Below are 20,175 nucleotides of genomic sequence, written 5' to 3'. Positions count from 1 at the left end.
CCCTGGTTGGATTGTTATGTGTGACTTTTTTTTGTTTTTTTGTTTTTCGAGACAGGGTTTCTCTGTGTAGCTTTGGAGCCTGTCCTGGAACTCACTCTGTAGGCCAGGCTGGCCTTGAACTCACAGATATACTTGTGTCTGCCTCCTGAGTGCTGGGATTAATGGCGTGCATTACTACAACCCTGCTATGTGTGACTTTCTGATCTAAATCTTTTTACACAAAGGGACCCTTCCAGGCTTCCAACACTCCTAACTGGTCTCCAGCAAGTGGGTGAATGCCATGAGCACAGGGACCATATCTGTTTGCTCCAATGCTGCATTGTTTCTAACAGGACAGGTGTCCAGTTTTGACAATTCTATCTTAAAAACATGAATAGGGATCTGGAGAGAGCTCTACTTTGCAAGCATGAGGCCCTGAGTTTGGATTCCCAGCACCCACATAAAAATCCAGATGTGATTGCATGTACCAGTAACCCTGGTGCGATGGGAGGCACTAGGGCTTGTTAGCTGCCAGCCTAGCTATGGATTCAGTGCCAGGCGCTGTCTCAAGGGAACAGGTGGAGAGTGATAGAGTGGGACAGGGGACATCATCCTCTGGTGCACTCATACATGTGTGCATACATGGCACACACATGAAGAAAGTGAAAAGGAAGCCTAACAGTTCAGGGGTTTAGCTCAGTGGGAGAGTCCTCGCCCAGCAGGCACATGCCTTGCAGACAATCCCCAGCACGAGTGAGCCTAGCAATTTGCTGCCCAAGTCTGATTATTCGAGTTCACTCTCTAAAATCCATGGTAGAAGGAGGAAATGGACTCCTTCATGCTAACCTCTGACCTACACACGAGCCATGGCCCATGCATGTCCACACTCTCTCACACACACCCAAGAATAATAAAAGTTTTTAAAAAGAAAATCAAGCACAGCAGATCAAACCTATAATCCCAACACTAGGAGGGTCAGGAATTCCTACCCAGTCTCATCTATGTAGCAAGTTCAATGCCAGCCTGGGACATAGACCCTGTCTCAAAAGAAACACAGAGTGTGACTCCCTGGTTGGGTCTTGTTCTAAATGCTTTATAAACGTTAGCTGATCTTCCCACCACAATCCCAGGTCTTAAAATTATTATCTGAATGATGAGGAATCATCCACAGAGGGGTCGAACCATTCATGAAGGGCACGTGGAGAGGAAGTGGCCAGGCCTGCCTCCTAGCCTGTGCACCTCCCTCCTCTCGGCTGTTTCTGTTGCCAGAGTGGCAGGGGCTGAGCTGCAGCCCGCCACTGCTCTGAGCTATGTGTGTTCCTTTTCCTCTTTGAACTCGGTGGGAGGCAAGGACCTGCCTGACCAGGCTGTGCATCCTTTCCAGCTTACCTGGGCTTCCTGTGGATGCTGCTGCTCGTGGCCTATGGGCAAAGGGACCCCAGTGCTTACCACTTCAACAGACATCTGGAGCACAGCTTCACTCAAGGCTTCTCAGCTGTGCTGGGGTTCAGAGAGTTCTTCAAATGGGCCAACACCACTCTTGTGAAGAACCTATATGGTCATCACCCAGGTAGTCCCCACGCCATGAGGCAGTGTGTCAGGCCCCTTTGTGCATGTAAACGTGTGGGAAAGAAGTGTGGGAAGTGTGTGCACGTAAGTGTGTAAGTCACTGAGAGCATAAAAACACGATAGCCTCATGACCACACGCTTTGACAAGCTATGAGAAAGGAGGCTGCTGTGAACTGACGAGCATCTTGCATGGGAGGTAGGAAACATAAACTCCCTAGGAAAACGCGTGAGACTCGCCAAGCCACCACACCATGGGACTGCCAGGTCCCTGCCACTGTAAAACACTCAGACTGGCCACTGTCGGGTATCTGAGTGAAGGACTGCTGTGAAGTTGTGTGGAAGAAAGAGACAGGGAGACAAGGCTATGACGGAGCTCTAAAGATCACATTTATCCTCCTGGAGAAGAGGCACCGTGGAGGAGTCTACACAAGGCAGCCTCCCCCTGGAAGTGTGTGGAGGTTGGAGTGAAGGGTATTGGAGCCAGGATGCTAGAGAGATCTGAGGGGACTGGTGGGGGCAGAGACACTGGGGTGTGGTGGCTGTTTGGGAGTGAGGGTCGGGGAGAAGGACACAGATGGTGTTCAGACTGACAGAGTGGTGGGGTACAGTCCCCAGAGAGAGTTCATGTACAGCATGGAGTCCGTCCAAGAGGGCGAAGTGGTGAGGTCAGGATGGACGTATTAAATACATTCGTGATAGCGTGGCAGTGGTTGGTCCAGGAAAGGAAGCTGACACATATTCACCCTTCAGCCATGAGGTTCCTTCAGAAAAATGGGCCTCAAGACCATGACTGGCCCCAAGATAGGGGGAGAATATTAGACAGAAAAGGGTACCATATATGGGAGAGCCAAGCCCGACGAGGGCCTTAAAGGGAAGGAGGACTTCCTTTTAAAACCTGGAGAGCAGCTTCATTAGGAAGGAGAATGAAGCCGGGTAGTGGTGGCACACGCCTTTAATCCCAGCATTTATGGGCAGGGGCAGGTGAATCTCTGTGAGTTCGAGGCCAGTCCCGTCTACAGAGTGAGTTTCAGTTCAGGACAGCCAGGGCTTCACAGAGAGACCATGGAGAGAGGGAGAAGGAAAGGGAGAGAGAGAGGGAGAGAGAGAGAAAGAGCTGGGTGAGGGACACCATGAGAAGGATGGCGGGGGCCAAGGAGGAGACCAGAGGAGTGCCTTCAGAGAGAATCTGGGCTCAGTCTCCCTGAGGAGTCTTCTCAGAAATCTGCAGGGCAAGCCCCAGAACATAGGGCATATCAGACTCTAGGATGTTAGGGGGTGGGAAGTTTTGTGTAATGTGATTTAGTGCAGAATAGCATGCAGGACAAAGAGCATGGAGGAGCCAAATACTGGTTAGGACCATAAGCCACAGCACAGAATAACTTCTCAATTCTGTTCCAGAGAGAGCTGCATGGAGGTGTGGCCTAATCCCTTCAAGCTGTAGGCTCTGGCCTCTCTAGAGTGATCAGGGTCTTAAAGGGTCAGGTCCATGTTCTAACAAAGCAGCCTGCGGTTGGGCATGAGCTGCTCTGGCTATGTCTCTAATGGGCCTACCTATGATCGTATTCCCATCTGGGTCGGGAAGCATGGGATGTGTTAGGATGCTTTCAAATGCCACACTTGCCCTCCTGGTTCTCATCTCTAGGCTTTGTCACTGACGGGAACTCCAAGTTGGTTGGCAGTGCCCACATTCGCCAAGTGAGGGTCCAGGAAGGCTCTTGCCCTGTTGCCCAGCAGCTACGGGCTTCTTTTGATGGATGCCATGCACCATACTCCCTGGATGTTGAAGACCTGGCGGACTATGGAGAAGGCTGGAACGCCTCTGCCCACAATAACAGCAATGGCTTCCCTCAGGTGTGGCAATACCAGAGCCAGAGCCAACGCCAGGGTTATCCCATGTGGGGCAAACTTACCGTGTATGGGGGAGGAGGCTATGTGGTCACCTTGGGAGCTGATCGCCAAAGTGCCTCAAGGTAAGGACGGACTTGATTCTTTTCTAACTCAGTGAAGCTGTTTGCCAGAGTGCAGCCTTCAAAATAAGGCAAGGGCCAAGTTCATTCATGCCACTGTGGGAGGGGACAGGCAAATACGAATCATTCAGGTAGTATTTTCAGGCCCCTAGAAACTGTCCATCTCTAGGCTTGAAGGGAAAGGCCCTCTGCAGCTATTATTCATGAGCATACATGCATGTGCACACGCATAATTTCATGTTCTCTATGTGGAGGCATTGGTGCTTACCACCACTGTGAATGAGGAGACCAAGGCCTGAAGAAATTATCTTGCCCAAGAGGCAGTTGGGATTTGAACTCAATTCCCTCTTCTACCCCAGGACACATTGTGCTTTTTATCACACCAGGCTGAGTTCTCTGGGACCTGGTCCCATGTAAGGTGACATCCCAGAGGATCTCCACAGCTGCAGCTACTGCCTGCCTGAAGCCCAGTGTTTCACAAGGTTCCTCTAACATGATGCTCTTTGACTTAAAAAAGCATTCCACCCTCCTGGAAGGGGCACGTCCAAGCATACATTCCTGAGCCCTGACCTAGCTTTTCTGATGCATGTGACCCAGAGCTTCACAGTCTGTATTTGCAATATGCTACAATGTTGATTGGGGACCCCCTTTGACAAACTCTGTTCTAATGCTCAGGAGACCATAAGCCAACAGCACCATGTGGCTGGCCAATGGTGACTGTCCCCAGGAGCTAGCTGTGTGGCCCGGGGGGGAGCAGAGCAGAGTAGAAGGGGTAGACAGTAAGCCTGAGCCTCATGCGGTGGTTCACAGGCAGGGAGCCTCCTGAGAAAGAGGACACCCAAGTGCTCTTCTTCCACAGGATTCTCCAGTATCTCTTTGACAACAGCTGGCTGGACACCCTGACCAGAGCCGTGTTTGTGGAATTCACTGTCTACAATGCCAACGTCAACCTATTCTGCATTGTCACACTCACACTGGAGAATAGTGGCCTGGGTGAGCCATCTCTCCTGGAAATCCTCATCCTGGGTTGTGCCTCTAACCTAGCTGAGTCCTGCTGCCTCAGGGACTGGGGTCCAGGGAAGTTGGGGTGCGGTCTGGGTTCAGCCTGCAATGGGTCATGAATCCCTGGGTCCCCGAAGGCAAAGCATCAATGCTATTCTAGCCTGTCTTTCTTCTCTACTGTGGGCTGGTTTCTTTCACGATCTTAAGGGAATCCAGTTGGTGAAGGTAACTTGTCCACCTCTTCATCCCACAGTGGGGAGCACATTGACATCACCATCCAACCGCACTCACACAACTGAGACCAGAGATTCACACATAATATTCACACTCACCTCCCTGATGGGCTTTTATACTTCCTGTTCATTCTTTCTCCCCATCTGCCATCTTTTAAAAATGTTAATTACAAGCTACCAAGACCGAAATCAACCTAAAGCCTCCTCAGCTAATACTCAATTTGCCTAGAACTCAGCTTCCTCTCTGTTAAACACTGAACATTTAAAAGCATTCAACTGCTATTTTATTTGTTTGCTTGTTTTGAGACATGCTTGTTGCATGTAGCCCAGGCAGGCTTCCAACTGATCTTACTGTTTCTACTTTCTGACTACTGAGACCACAGGGTGAGCACACTCAGCCTAAAATTTAAAGACTTTATTCTTTCAGAATTTTAGACATGCATGCAGTATCATGCATACAGTGTATTTTTTTTATAAGATCCACACTCACTAAATTTTAAAATATATACACAGGATTTTGCTACAAGGCCTCTGTTGGCCTGGAACTTAATTTCAATCTGTCTTTCTGTCACCCTGAGGGCTAGCTTTACATTCACAGGCAATAATAGCTTTACTTGTCAAACTGGCTTAAAATGTTGTCTCATAAGCCAGGTACCTAAGGAGGTAAAGGCCTGTGCTCCCAGTACTCAGGAGCCAGAGGTGGAGAATCAAGATCTCAAGGTCATCCTTGATTACATAGCAAGTTCAAGGACAGCCTGGGATACGTTAGTCTGTTTCAAAAAGCAAAAATATCATTTTTCACTCAAATAATTTAAATGGAAAAAAATAAAAACAAAACTAGAAAGAATGTAAGGAAAAGACACAGTATGGTATGGTGGTGCATGCTTTTAATTCCAGCACTCGGGAGGCAGAGGCAGGTGGATCTCTGTGAGTTCGAGGCCAGCTTGGTCTCTATAGGGAGTTCCAGGTCAGCTAGGGGTACAGTGAGATCATATCTTGAAAGAAAAAAAGAAAGATTTATAAGCAGATGACAACTCATAGGTGTTGCTGAAGTTTTCCTGTGTCCCCATCTGGCCACATAGGAAGGTTGACTTGCTTGGCACATTGGCTATTAAATGATCTTCAGGGAAGCTCTGTGGGGGAAACAGCATAAATGAGCAATATGGGGAGGCTGGTAGAAGATTCTGGGTGGATGGGCTCGGCAGAGGTGCTGTGCACATAAACCAACCCCAGAGATTGGGGGTCTCAAGGACCTTCTGGGGCAGCTCCTTCTGTCCCTTCTGGATTGTCCACTGTCATTGGCAGCTTGCCCACATCTAACTTTGTCCATTGTATCTCCTTGTCCTAAGGACATTAGTCTTCTTGCTTGAGTTATGTGATGTGAGTCTGGGCAGAAGCTGGGGCTCCAACAGGCAGGTGAACAGAGGCACTTTTCTCCCCAGGTACCTTCTTCTCACACGCGTCCCTGCAAAGCCTGCGCCTGTATCCCTTCACAGATGGCTGGCACCCCTTCGTGGTAGCAGCTGAGCTCATTTACTTCCTCTTCCTCTTCTACTACATGGTGGTGCAGGTGAGGGGGGTGAGGGCTCAGTGGGCAGAGATGGATGGACTCATCATTTTGCCTTCCCACCTCCTATGGTAGAGCCTGAGGCAGCAGGGAAAGGTGGTTTGTTTTTTTGTTTTGTTTGTTTTTGTTTTTGTTTTTGTTTTTTTGCCCCAGGTGCTTGGCAGGCAGACCTTCTGTTGGTCCTGAGAGCCAATCCAGGCTGTTGCAGGAAGGACTAGGGTTGGTATTGTCCAGGAACTGAACTGACATCTCAGTGTTGGTCCTTCCAAGGGTTAGGTGGATCTGGGTCGGTATTATGGCTTCTGACTTTAGTCCTTCCAAAAGGCTTAGGTTAAGGGATGTATCTTAGTTAGGGTTTCTATTGCTGTGAAGAGACACCATGACCTGGCAACTCTTATAAAGGAACCATTTAACTGGGGCTGGCTTACAGTTCAGAGGTGTAATCCATTATCACCATGGTGGAACATAGCAGCATGCAGGCAGACATGGTGCTGGAGAAGGAGCTGAGTGTTAATACATCTTGATCTGCAGGCAACAGGAAGTGGTCTGAGACACTGGGCGTGCCTTGAGCATATATGAGACCTCAAAGTTCACCCCATAGTGACACACTTCCTCCAACAAGGCTATACCTATTCCAACAAAGACACATCTCCTAATAGTGCCACTCCCTATGAGCTTATGGGGGCCAATTACATTCCAACTACCACAGATGTTATGTTCTTTCTAAACAAGAGAAAGGTCCTTTGACTCCAGCATTCAGAGGATGACACTAAGGCCCAGAGACCTCATTTACCAAGGTCAACTGGATCCAAGGCCACCTACATGCTAGACAAGTGTTTATCAGTGAGCTGCATTCTCAGTCCCCAAATCCAAAACTTGAATTGAGACCCATAGTCTGTCACCTGACCTTCACCCTAACCTCCCATAATTCAACATGACCTCTTACAGCAGGGCACCCAACTGGATGTGGCACATACCTGTAATCCCAGAACTTGGGGAGCAGAGGCAGGAAGATTGTTGGTGCAAGGGCAGCCTAGGCTACAGAGCTTAAAAAAAAATTTTTTTTTTTTTTGGTTTTTTTCGAGACAGGGTTTCTCTGTGTAGTTTTGGTGCCTGTCCTGGATCTCACTCTGTAGACCAGGCTGAACTCACAGAGATCCACCTGCCTCTGCCTCCTGAGTGCTGGGATTAAAGGCGTGGGCCACCACCACCCGGCAAGACCCTATCTTAAGAAAAAGTAAAAGATGGCTGTTGTGGACTATTACTTTAACTATGTAGAGATGTGTTACATTTGTTTATGTGGCAGAATATGACTTTAACTATGCAAAGGCATATTGCTTTTGTTCATGCTGCACTTGTTTAATTAGATAACGATGTGTTACTCTTTCACCTTGCCTGCCTAAGGTCTAATAAAAAGCTGAACGACCGATAGCTCAGCAGAGGAGGGATAGGCAGGGCTGGCAGGCAGAGAGAATAAATAGAGAAGGGAGAAGAGAAGGAGGGAGAAAGAAAGGGAGACTCCTGGGCTAGGCAGCCAGGCAGCGCCAGACAGACAGACACGGAATAGACATACAGAATGAAAAAAAAAAAATGTAAAAAGCCCCAAGGCAAAACATAGATGAAGAGAAACAGGTTAAGTTATAAGAGCTAGTGGGACAAGCATAAGAAGGCTGAGCATTCATAATTAATAATAAGTCTCCGTGTCATGATTTGGGAGCTGGATGGTGGCCTAAAAGAAAGCCTGCTATACATGGCTGATGATATAACTCAGTGGCAGACTGCTTGCCTAGAATGCTTAAGGCCCCTGGCTCAATCCCTAGTAGCACACGCATACATGTACATGCACACATTCTTAGCTATTGTATTTACAGCCTCAAGTCTGGCAGCCGAGTTAGTGGTGGGATCTCCAGGGACTCTGTATGTGGGGCAGGGTAACATCCTGCCAGAGGTCTTTGGTTTGAAGGGGTAGATACTGCCATAGCCTTAGGTAGAATCTCTGGACCCTTTTCCTAGGGCAAGCTCATGAGGAAGCAGAAATGGGGTTACTTTTGCAGCAAGTGGAATCTTCTCGAACTGACCATCATCCTCACCAGCTGGAGCGCTCTGGTGGTGTTTGTGAAGAGGGCTATCCTGGCAGATCGTGACCTCCAGCGCTACCGGAAGCACAGGGGCGAGTATGTAGCTGCTTCTTGGCTTCCCTGACCCTGCCCTACCTCTCCATCCTATAACTCCTTCAGGGGAAGGCTTTGGAAACCCTGCCCACCCTGAGTGGATGGAGGGCAGTCCTTGAAGATATAACCTCAGCTGCTCTTAGATTCACCCTCAGGGTCTGGAACTTATGAAATTGCAAAGGTTTCTTTCATTTTGTATTTTAAATTAGCATGTATTAATTACTAAAATTATACATTTGTTATAAATACAAAATAATGGGTTTCATTGTGGCATTTTCATACATGCATCTAACACACTTTGATCATATTCACACATGCACACGTACACACACACACACACACACACCATTACCCTCTCTTGCTGTTCTATATCTAGGTAGAGAGGAATCTTTAATACAAAATACAGTAACAGGGCTGGAAGATGATTCAGTGGTTAAGAACATTAGCTGCTCATGCAGATGAGCATGAACTCTGGTCCTCCTGCTTCTGTCTCCCTAGTGCTGGGATTACAGACATGTGCCACCATGCCCTGCTACAAATAAAGTTTTATTACAATATGGGTGGGCACACCCGTTTGCTCACACACCGCCTATGGCTGCTTTTCTGCTACAGTGGCAATGTTGAGTCACTGAGACAGGAACCATCTGGCTCATGTAGCCCCAAGTGTGGACTCTCTGGCCTTTCCACAAAGAGCTGGCCATCCAGAGAACAAAGGCTGGGTTCCCAGAGGAACAATGCGGAGTGTGTGACAGGTGGCCCATGAGATCATACATACACCACAGTGTTTTGACAAATGTATTCCTTCCTCCCTTCACCTCATACTTCATTCTTGACATCCACAGTTTATTATTTTCTTGGGTCTTGAACCGACTTAGACAGTTCTCTTTTTATAGTGGATGTCAGAAAAAATATAAAAAAGAAATCTTCCAGTTTTCAGAAACCTAAGTCAAGTCTGAATTAATTTTTTAAAAGACTTTTTTATTCATGCGTCTGTGTGTGTGTGAGTGCCTGCCACATGTGTGTAGATGCATGCAGAAGCCAGAAGAGGACATTAGTTCCCCCAGAGCAAAAGTTACGGGAGGGTATGGGCTGAACAATGTGGTTGCTGGGAACCAAACCTGGGTCCTTTGGAAGGGCAGTAAGCACACCTTACTGTTCAGCCATCTCTCTAGCCCTTGGGTTTTGTTTGTTTGTTTTTTGAGACAGAGTATCTCTGTGTAACAGCCTTCACTTTGTAGACCAGACTGGCCTCTTCCTTCCGAGTGCTGGTATTAACAGCATTTGTCACCACACCCAGCTTGCTCTTTTTTTTTTTTTTTTTTTTTTTTTTTTTTTTTTTTTTTTTGGTGATGTGGTGCTGAGAATCAAACCCTTAAATCCAGGGCTTCACTCTTTCTAAAAATTGCTCTACTACTGAGCTATGAGCTTTTTAAGTAAAACTAAGACTGGAATCTTAGATTTTAAGTAAAACTAAGACTGGGTAAAACTTAGCCAACCTAAGTGCAGTTAAGCTTCAGTTTGAAGATTAATTTGAAATCCTTAGTTGAATTTAATAATTTTATTAATCTATCAACCAAAGATTTTTAGCTTCTGTTTTTCAGTGCTAGGGCTTGAACCCAGAACCTCACACATACTAGGCAAGTGGTTTACCAGTGAACCACACCCCCATCCCAGGGAACCATACCCCCATCCCAGTGAACAACACCCCATCCCAGGGAACCACACCCCATCCCAGGGAACCACACCCCCACCCCAGTCTTAGTTTTACTTAAAAAGAACTGAGTCAGGGTCTCAAAGAGTCACCCAGGCTGACTTTGAACTAATTCTACAGTCTATACAGGTCTTAAACTTCCAACCTTCCTGCCTTGGCTCCTCAAATAGTTGGGATTAACAGGTCTATGCTGCCAGATCATTTTAAGTAAAGTCATGTTTTCTTTTTTAATCTTTTTCAGAAGCCTATACAAATTTTTATTATTTTGTCTTTTTTTTTTTCCCCAGAGCTGAGGACCAAACCCAGGGCCTTGCGCTTGCTAGGCAAGTGCTCTACCACTGAGCTAAATCCCCAACCCCTATATACAAATTTTTAAATAGATAAGCTTTTATTTTTCTACAAGAACCTACCTGATTCCTTCTCCCTCCGTCCCTCCTAACTCCCCCCTCCCATTTCCTTCTTTTTGCTGGGGATCAAACCCAGGGTCTTGCTATATGCTAAGTACATACTCTACTACTGAGATAAGCCCCTAGCCCAAGTCCTGAATTTTAATAAAATATTTTTATTTATTTTTAAAAATATTTTTATTTGGCTGGATAATGCTTAAACATATGTCTGTGCACTGCATGTGTGCCTGATGGTGCCCAAGGAGGCCAGAAGACAGTGCTGGATTCCCTGGCACTGGAGTTAGAGTGCTTCCAGCCACCATGCAGGTGCTAGGAATTGAACCTGGGTCCTGTGGAAGAGTAGCCAGTGCTCCTAACCTCAGAGCTCCAACCCATTAATAAAATACCTTTTAAGACCAAGTGGTTTGCAACCAAGTGGTCCTCAGCCCTGGTTCTCCAGTTGGATTCTGGAAGGAAGGGAGCCAGCCCTGTGGGCTGCCTCCCAGACTTGCTTGTGATGTCCAGAGATGGCACTCCAGCACCAGTATTTTATCATTCCTCTGGCTTATTCCAATATGTAGCCACAGTTGAGAGGCATAATATAATGAAGCTAATTGCCTCCTCAGACAAGGGCTGGGAATTATTATTGTTTCCACATATTGAGCAATTCAATGACATGAAAGGGATTTGGTATTTTATTTTGCTAATTATACTTATTTATTTATTTTGTGTGGGGGGGGGGCATGCATGTGGACATCAAAGAACAACTTGAAAGAGCCAGCTCTCTCCTTCTGTCATGTAGGTCTCCAAGATCAACCTCAGGTCATCAGGCTTGCCAGTGAGCGCCTTTCCCCATGAAGCCATCTTGCCGACTCAGGAGTAGGGGTCGGAAAATGCTCAAAGACGCCAAAGAGGAAGTAGCCATCCATACCAGGACTCCAGTTTGTTCAGAGAGGGGGAAGATTCTGGAAGGCTGGAGACTTTTGTAGTAGGCCTGACTAGGACAGACTAGGACCTAAAGGGGCAAAGTCAGTCCATGCCTACCTATGCTCCCTATAGAAAGCTGCCCTGGTGGGTGGCTAAAGCCAGCAAGTGTAAGGGAAAGCTTGACAGAGGCAGGCTCTGGGCCTGTTCAGCAGGACTGCTTCTGTAAAGTAGCTGTAATTTTTTCAATAAATGAGAAACGTGGTATGTCTACCTAAAACTTAAAATACCGATTAGAAAAACAGACTTTAAAAGCTATAAACCGTGCTTAGTTGCTGGTGCTTATGTAAGCAACCCTAAGTAAAATCATTGGCTCGCCAAAACAAAAATGAAGAGGGCATGGAAGGAGGAGAACGGATTAGGAAGGGGTCAGCACGAGTGGGGTTAAGGGGACCAGGGAGGTTAATAGGGCTGAGTCAAAACACATCATATGCATGTATGGAACTATCTTGGTGAAACCCATTATTATGTAATTAATATAAGCTGATAGAGAAAGCTATACATTAGAGCTGGCTTGGGCACAGTGGTATACATTGGAAATCTTAACACCTATGAGGCTGAGGTAAGAGGTTAGGAAGCTTAAGGTCATCCTCAGCCACATAGTGAGTATGAGGCCACCCTGGGCAACCAACATGAGAACCTGTTTCAAAACAATAAAATGTCACACCAGTGTTTAGACTTAATTGGAATACATCGGCTCCAAAGGAGAATGGAGGGCTTGAAACCAGACACACCTGGATTCCAACTCGTTCCTCCTCTCACAAGCTGTGTACATCACCAGCTGAGTGATCTTGTGCCAACTCTCGGTTCTTATCTTGAAGCTGGAGATAGCAAGACCTGCTCCATCTCCGAAGTTCGGAGACACAAAGCAAATCAGATTCTCGCTTAGCACAACAAACAGATGACAGCTCTATGCTTCTTTCAATATGAAGGCAGCTGGGAATGCACACTCAAATAAGTGTGCAGGAGGGAGTGGCATTTAGTGACCCCAGAGCAGGGAGGTCAAGACTCACAAAAGACTCTCTCTTCATCCTCCCAACCCCCTACCCCAATATATTCCTCTTTTGTCATCCTTCTATAGCTCTGTAGCCATTAATCAAAACCGCTGGTTAAAGGCCCAGAGAATAAGCCACTGATTCTTCAAGGTCATGTTATCATCCTCATCACCATCATCAGCTTCTCATCATCATTGTTATCATCCTCATCAATACCATCATCATCAGCTTCTCATCATCATCCTCATCACCATCATCATCAGCTTCTCATCATCATCATTATCATCCTCATCACCATCATCATCAGCTTCTCATCATCATTGTTATCATCCTCATCAATACCACCATCATCAGCTTCTCATCGTTATCATCATCATCAATACCATTATCATCAGCATTCTCATCAGCATTGTTATCTTCATCACTCTCACTCTTCTCATCCCCCTCATCATCATGATCACCACCATCACCACCAGCATCACCTTCATCCTAATCATCACTGTTGTCACCATTACTACATCTCCATCACTCCATCATCACCAATGTCATCATCACTGCCGACACCATGATCATTCTTCTATTTTAACTTATTTTGACTTTTTGTTTTGCTTGTTTGTTTTTTTTTTTTTTTTTTTTTTTTTTTTTTTTTTGAGGCAGGTCTCTGTACATAGCCCTGGCTGTTCTGGGACTCACTCTGTAGACCAGGCTGGATCTGAACTCACAGAGATCTGCCTGCCTCTGCCTCCCAAATACTGGATTAAAGGCATCACCACCACATCTAGCATATTTTATTTATGAGTATTGGGGGGGGGTAGAGGGAGAGAGGGAGACAGAGATACACACACACACACACACACACACACACACACACACACACACTCACACAGAGGGGGCCGGGCAGACAGACAGACAGAGAGAGCAGGCACAAACATGCCACAGCACGTGTGGAGACCATAGGACAGTTTTCAGGAGTTGGTTCTCTCCTTCCACCTTCCCCACATTTACATGGGTTCTGGGACCCACTCAGGTGACCAGGCTTGCCTGGAAATTACTTTTACCCACTGAGCCATCTTATTGGTACATCTACTACTATCACTCTTATCACCATCATCATCAACAAGAATAACAACATGCTCCTCGATATCACCACCACCGTCATCACCTGACTGGGGGGAATTGGAATTACTCCCAGACCTATTTCAGGATGTGTTGACCTTGGATGTCACAGTAAATATAACCCTGTGTCTGGATGGACTCCAGCCATGCTGGTATCTGAGAGGGCTTTCCCGTTGTTCCCACAGGGGGATCAGTTTCAGTGAGACAGCAGCAACTGATGCTGTGCTTGGTTACATCATTGCCTTCCTGGTCCTGCTGTCCACAGTGAAGCTTTGGCACCTGCTCCGCTTGAATCCCAAAATGAACATGATCACATCAGCACTACGCCGGGCCTGGGGTGACATTTCAGGCTTTGTCACCGTCATCCTTATCATGCTCCTGGCTTATTCCATTGCAGTGAGTGGGAAAACCTCAGGGCAGGGCTTGATGGAAGTAAGGCTACTTGGTACTGTGAAGGGGACCGTCAGGGTTAGTGGGGGACTGGGATTCCCAGGGGAAGGACAGTGCTTGTGAATCCAGGATCTCTTAGCTGAGACCTTGGGAAATGTCCACCTCCAAGAACAAAGACAGGACCTCAGTAGAACGGGAGTGAGGCAGAACAAGGTCTGAGACCAGAAGGGCGCAGTGGCCTCTCATGATGGGCTGCTTTCTGCAGCCGGCCCTGCTCAGGCGGCCAATTCTGATACCTCAATTGCTTAGAAGCCTCATGGCTACTTTCCAGGCATGAACAGTGAGCACCTACTGTGCTCATGAATGAATTGGCCCACCCTCTCCTTGAGCTAGGGCAGAGGTGGAAAGGTCAGGGTGCAGTCCTAAATACTTGGACTCAGGAGGGCCAATATTGTTTCATTCAGCTGCTTAACACTGCATGTTGACAGTTAACATCTGTTTGTCACTAGGGAAAAAAAAAAGCCAACAACCAACCATGACCAACACTGACCCTTCAACTCTTTCTTATTATCAAGTACTAAGAAAAAGGCTTCTGGCCTCTTCCTGCTCTCTATCCAAATGCCCATTCCAACCCTGAGGCACAATAGGTCCATGATTTTCCAACGTAGTTCTGGGTAGCCTTTGTCTTTGACCTTTAGCCCTGCTTGGGTCATCTCTCACCCCAGCTTTGTCCAGTTTCACACCTCCCAGCACTCACAGGCCACATGCACCAGCAGCCCATGTGTCCTTGTCTGCATTCCATTTGAATCCTTCACCCGCTCTGTATATCCCAGTCACCATCTCAGCAGCAGGACTAGGGGAGGGGCTTTGCCCTTTCTTTCCCTGTTCATGAAGACTCTTTCCCTGACAGTCGAATTTAATATTTGGTTGGAAACTCCGTTCCTACAAAACCCTCTTTGACGCAGCCGAGACAATGATCAGCCTGCAGCTGGGGATCTTCAACTATGAAGAGGTAATGGGAGAAGGGGATGGGTGGGCGTGGCCACTGCGATCTGTGCCGAATCTGCCTTAAAAGCACTCCCTGCCCACCTTCCCCAGTACTACCCCGGGTGTAGTGCAGAGCCTGGCAAGCACAGGGCTTCTCTAGACCAATAAAACTGTTTCCCCACCTTTAGACAGCCTACTCTGGGGGCTTCTGCTTACAGAAGAACGCTAGACCCTGAGGAGGGCCATGTTGGGTTGCAGAAATTCCCGGCCCTAGCTAGAAATGGTGCCTGTTTTTAGAGGAAGCAGTGATCGGCAGTGGTGCAGCCAATACCCTTCTGGGCCAGCTCTGGGGAGCCCAGTCCATGCTCCCAGCCCCAGGCACAGAGCATCTTCCTGACTCTACTCAGCTCAAAGGACCTGATTGACTGCTGAGGGGTTCTCAGGGGGATGGCGGCTACAGGAGATGGGAATGACGGGCTTTCTTCCTGGCAGGTCCTGGACTACAGCCCAGTTCTTGGCTCCTTCCTCATTGGCTCCTGCATAGTTTTTATGACATTTGTGGTACTGAATCTGTTTATCTCTGTCATTCTGGTGGCCTTCAGTGAGGAGCAAAAATATGACCAGGTGAACTCACTCTTCACTTATTCTTCATATAAATGGGATCATATATGAATGTGAATGAGTGCTTTTGCCTCTGGCTACTTCCTCTTAGGACAATATTATTTTATTTACTACTTATTCTTTTATCTATTTATTTATTTTGTGTATGTGTGTGTGCCTGTGTGTTTGTATGTGTATCACTACCTGCTTGCAGTTCCTGTGAAGGCCAGAACTGGAATTCCCCGGAACTGGAGTTACAGATGGTTATGAGCTGCCCAGTGTGGGTGCTAGCAATGGAACCTGGGGCTTCAGCAAGAAGAGCAAGTGCTTTTAACTGCCATCTCTCCAGCCTGAGGACACTATTTTTGAGGCTTATCCATGTTGTGGTATCTATCAGTAACTCACTCTTTTAAAAAAAAAAAAAAAAAGTAGATCAGGCTGGCCTTGTAACACACAGACCAACCAGCCTCTGCCTCCTAGGTGATGGAATCTAAGGTGTGTGTCACCACACCGGGCCTACATAATCTTTTGCAACTAAATATTGCCTATGTTTTCACTGTCTAAGAAGCTTTTTTGAGGGGGGTTAGCAGCTGTTATGAATTGAAATTTTGTCCTCTAAAAAAATAGGTCAAAATGCCAAGCCCCACTACTTCCATATACGACCATATTGGAGAGTAGAGTGGGTGTTGATGTAATTGGTTACGTGGTGTTACTCTGGATCCCTAATCCAATAGGACGGCTTTGTTGATATATGTACAGTTTTGCTGTTTGTTTTAGGCAAGATCTCATGGATCTCAGTCTGGCCTTGAACTCCTGATCCTCCTGCCTCCGCCTCCAAGTGCTGGGATTATAGACATGTTCTACCATGTCTATGTGACTCTACCTACAGCCTTTAAGTATGGCCTGCCATTCTTATGTCCTACAATCTGTTTTTGCTTTGCTTTATTTGTTTATGAATGAGACAGGATTGTGATATGCAGCTCAGGCTGGATTTTGTCTTAGCCTCTAAAGGATGAGGTTACGGGTGTGTGTGTCACTATGCCTTTTTCTTTAGTTTAGAGCCCTGCCTGTCTGTCTTTCTATCTAGCTACCTAGCTACCTATCACCTATCTCCCTACCTATCATCCATCTGCTTATGGTTAAGTATGGGAAAGGTATAGTGAGAAACGCCTATGCAGTTTTTCATGCCCCAGATATCCCAATCCCTCCCATGCTGGGCTAGACCGAGAGGTGGGCAGAGGAGACAAGTGAAATGGTAACACGGGCAAAGCGCCACGGCAGAGCTGAGTGAGGTGGGTGACCGCCATCTCTGAAAGGTGTCCGGTGCTTAAATTCAGGTGCAGTAACCAGCCAAGGTTTCTCTGTCCAGTTTGGGATGGAAAGCCCTGCCAGGAAAACCCAGACATGCTCAACACAGAGGAAGAGGGCCCACTGGAGACAACACAAAGAACACCCCCTACCCCCGCCCACCCCGGTAGAGGTAGAGTCCCAGAAGTGTATCATCTGAACCCTAGGACAACCTAGTGACTTTAGGCTTGGAACCAACAGGCTGCTTCTGTTGGTTTGTGGTGTTGGGGATAAAACCCAGAGCCTTGAGCTTATTAGCCACGTACTCTACCACCAGGCCGTAGTAGCCTCAGCCCCGGGAGCGACCAGGACAGTAAAATCTTGGGATGGTTCCAGATAATATCACTTGGTCCTTTCTTCTTGCAGCTGTCAGAGGAAGGAGAGATTGCGGAATTGCTCCTGATGAAAATCCTCAGCTTTTTGGGTGTCAGATATAAAAGGGAAGAGCCTCAGAGCAGCAATGAGCAGCCAGAGCCATCCTCCCAGGCTCTCTCCCCTCAACCAGCACAAGCTTTGCCCCGGATTTAATCTGTATATCCACATGTGGGAGAAGGCCCAAGCGTCCAGCCTGCACTTGCCGGCAGTGACTCCGGAGTCTCACGGGAGGACTGACTTTGCTTTCTATAGAGGAGTTCTGGAACTCCCGTAGTAAAATCGTCACAATACATACATTTATAATGGTGTCACCGTGTGAGAGCCTGCTTGTTCAAATGTATTTCCTCCTAGAAATAAAACATACATATATGGAAAAGAATATTCTCTACGGAACGATTAATTCACCAGTTTGATCGTTGACAGTTGCCTTTGAATGATTCCCAAAACTTCTCCAAATGCTAATAGGTGTCCTGTTAGCTTTCTGGGACCAAGAATGACAAATTGAGTGATTTAAAAATCAGGAAGAGTGCTGGGCGGCGGCGGCGGTGGTGGTGGTGGTGGTGGTGGTGCACGCCTTTAATCCTAGTATTTGTGAGGCAAAGGCAGATGGATCTCTGTAAATGTGTGGCCAGCCTGGTCTACTGAGCGAGTTTCAGGACAGCCAGGAACCTTGTCTCAGAAAACCAAAAACCAAGCCAAACCAAACAAACAAAAAACACAAACCAGGAAGAGCACTATTACTCTCTAGGGTTTTGCTTTTGTTTTGTTTCCTTGAGATAAAATTTCTCTGTATAACCCTGGATGTCCGGGAACTCTCTTTGTAGATCAGGCTGACCTTGAACTCAGAGATCAGCCTGCTTCTGCCTCCAAATGCTGGGATCAAAGTTGTGCACCACCACATCCAGCTCCTCTGGGGGTCTTCCCCCACCCCCAGACAGGGTTTCTCGGTGTAGCTTTGCACCTTTCCTGGAACTCACTTGGTAGCCCAGGCTGGTCTCGAACTCACAGAGATGCACCTGTCTCTGCCTCCTGAGTGCTGGGATTAAAGGCGTTTGCCACCACCGCCCAGCCTAGGGGTCTTGATTGGTTTTGTTTTCACTGCTAAATAATTAAGAAGCAGGAAACAGTCTCTACAGGTGGCATCTGAGAAATCTTGAACACAGTAAACAGGAGCAAACAGAAATCAGCAGTTGAAGAAAGGTTTTTTATTGGGGTTGGGGAGGGGGACACAGGCATGCAGAAAAAAAAAGACCCTTTATAAAGCAGAGGGGGGATTCCAGTCTCTTCTGGAGGGCTGTTTATTGTTGTTTGCTTTTGTCTCTGAAGGGGCTTCCCTATAAGGGTTGACTGGTTGGCCCTCAACTGTTGTGTAAATGAATCCTGATGTGGCCTTGAACTTACCAAGCCAGTCCTTGCAGCAGGGGACCCTGCTGGCAGGAGAAAAAGCCCACACCGGCTTTAAGTTGCCAGCCTTTTGTCTCAGGTCAGGAGGGTGAGGGAGAAGCTGGCCATCTTGGAAGCTAACCACCTCTGTTACCTAGTCATGGCCCTTTTCCCTGTCTGCCTACAAGGGAGTCTGTCTAGCTCCTACTTTCTCCTCACCAGCAGCCAGGAGTGAGCATCTAGCACAGCTTCTGGTATGTCTTGTCCCTCCCTCTTTCCCGAATCCACTGTAGCGACCCTGGGGGTTCCCTGCCCCACACCCATCCCATGCTTTCCTCTTGGCTAAGCGAAACTGACCCTTTTCAGGGAGCCCTCTCTCCCCCTTCTCCCGCAGGACTTCTGCAGCCACCACAAGGTAAATCCTGGTTTGTCTTGGTTATGGCAACCCAGTTCCCTGGACAGTGAAGAGTTTAGAGAAGCCAGGTTGATGCCGGTAAGGAATGGAGGTCTCTGACTTGATAATCAACCCTGAGGATGGGCAACTCCTACTTTCTAGCTGGATATTAAAAATCTTAGGGGGCTGAGAAGTGAGTCAGTGGTTAAGTGTGCTTGTTGCTCTTGCAGAGGACCCAGGTTCATTCAGCAGCTGTGATCACAGATTGTACTAGGCCCCCATAAACTGCATGATTCTCTCTTTCCCTTGGGGATAAGAGTCTCTGACCCACTTGGGATCTGTAAACTGATAAAGCGGCTGGGTTATTTTAAGCATTTAAAAATGCATACAAGGCTGGGCGGTGGTGGCACACGCCTTTAATCCCAGCACTCAGGAGGCAGAAGCAGGCGGATCTCTGAGTTCGAGGCCAGCCTGGTCTACAAAGTGTTCCAGGACAGCAAGGACTAAACAGAGAAACCAACCAACCAACCAACCAAACAAACAAACAAAAAAAACCATATGATCCGTGTCAGAGTGACTTTGTCCAATGCCTAGCACTGACTGGTCTTCAGATGAAATGAATCCCCTTGGGAGTGACCTTGTGCAGATAGGCCTAACTGTATGCTTTAAAGGGCCGAGCGGCACCTCATCTTCCCTAGGACTTTTTGGCTTAATGGCATGATACTGCGTTAGCCCAGCAAAGCCATCCTTGCTGGAGTCTTTCCCTAGCCACTGAGGTGATGCAGCTTAGGGGAACGCACAGACTGCTAACTCAGTATTCCCATTCGCAAGCTCCCAGTGTTAGTGAGAGGCTCCGCCCTTCGGCGAGGCCCCGCCTCCTCTCCGCCCAGGCATTCCACGCCCCTCACACAGCCCCATCCGGGCTTCAGCTCTTCCACAGGGACACACCCCTCGCGCGGGTCGTCCTATCCGAAGTGGGACCTTCGAGCTGTCCAATCAGAGTGCGTCTTGCCCGAGCC

At 47.5% G+C, this 20,175-nt stretch overlaps 1 protein-coding gene across 2 annotated transcripts in view; it reads left to right on the top strand.

Moving 5' to 3' along the window:
• Positions 1-17,687, top strand: part of Pkd1l2 (polycystin 1 like 2) — a 90,280-nt gene extending 72,593 nt beyond the window's left edge. For both annotated transcript variants that reach the window (XM_028875694.2, XM_028875695.2), the window contains 9 exons: positions 1,364-1,549; positions 3,191-3,518; positions 4,375-4,508; positions 6,193-6,320; positions 8,331-8,491; positions 13,866-14,076; positions 14,981-15,082; positions 15,550-15,681; positions 17,371-17,687. In XM_028875694.2, the coding sequence (XP_028731527.1) occupies positions 1,364-1,549; positions 3,191-3,518; positions 4,375-4,508; positions 6,193-6,320; positions 8,331-8,491; positions 13,866-14,076; positions 14,981-15,082; positions 15,550-15,681; positions 17,371-17,532 (1,544 nt within the window). In that variant the 3' untranslated portion in view covers positions 17,533-17,687. The remainder of the gene's footprint in view (positions 1-1,363; positions 1,550-3,190; positions 3,519-4,374; positions 4,509-6,192; positions 6,321-8,330; positions 8,492-13,865; positions 14,077-14,980; positions 15,083-15,549; positions 15,682-17,370) is intronic.
• The last annotated feature ends 2,488 nt before the right edge of the window (positions 17,688-20,175 follow it).

Source organism: Peromyscus leucopus, chromosome 5 (genome assembly GCF_004664715.2).
Source record: "Peromyscus leucopus breed LL Stock chromosome 5, UCI_PerLeu_2.1, whole genome shotgun sequence".
Lineage (NCBI taxonomy): Eukaryota > Metazoa > Chordata > Mammalia > Rodentia > Cricetidae > Peromyscus > Peromyscus leucopus.
Note: the sequence above shows the minus strand (reverse complement) of the source record. Positions and strands in the feature narration are given on the sequence as shown.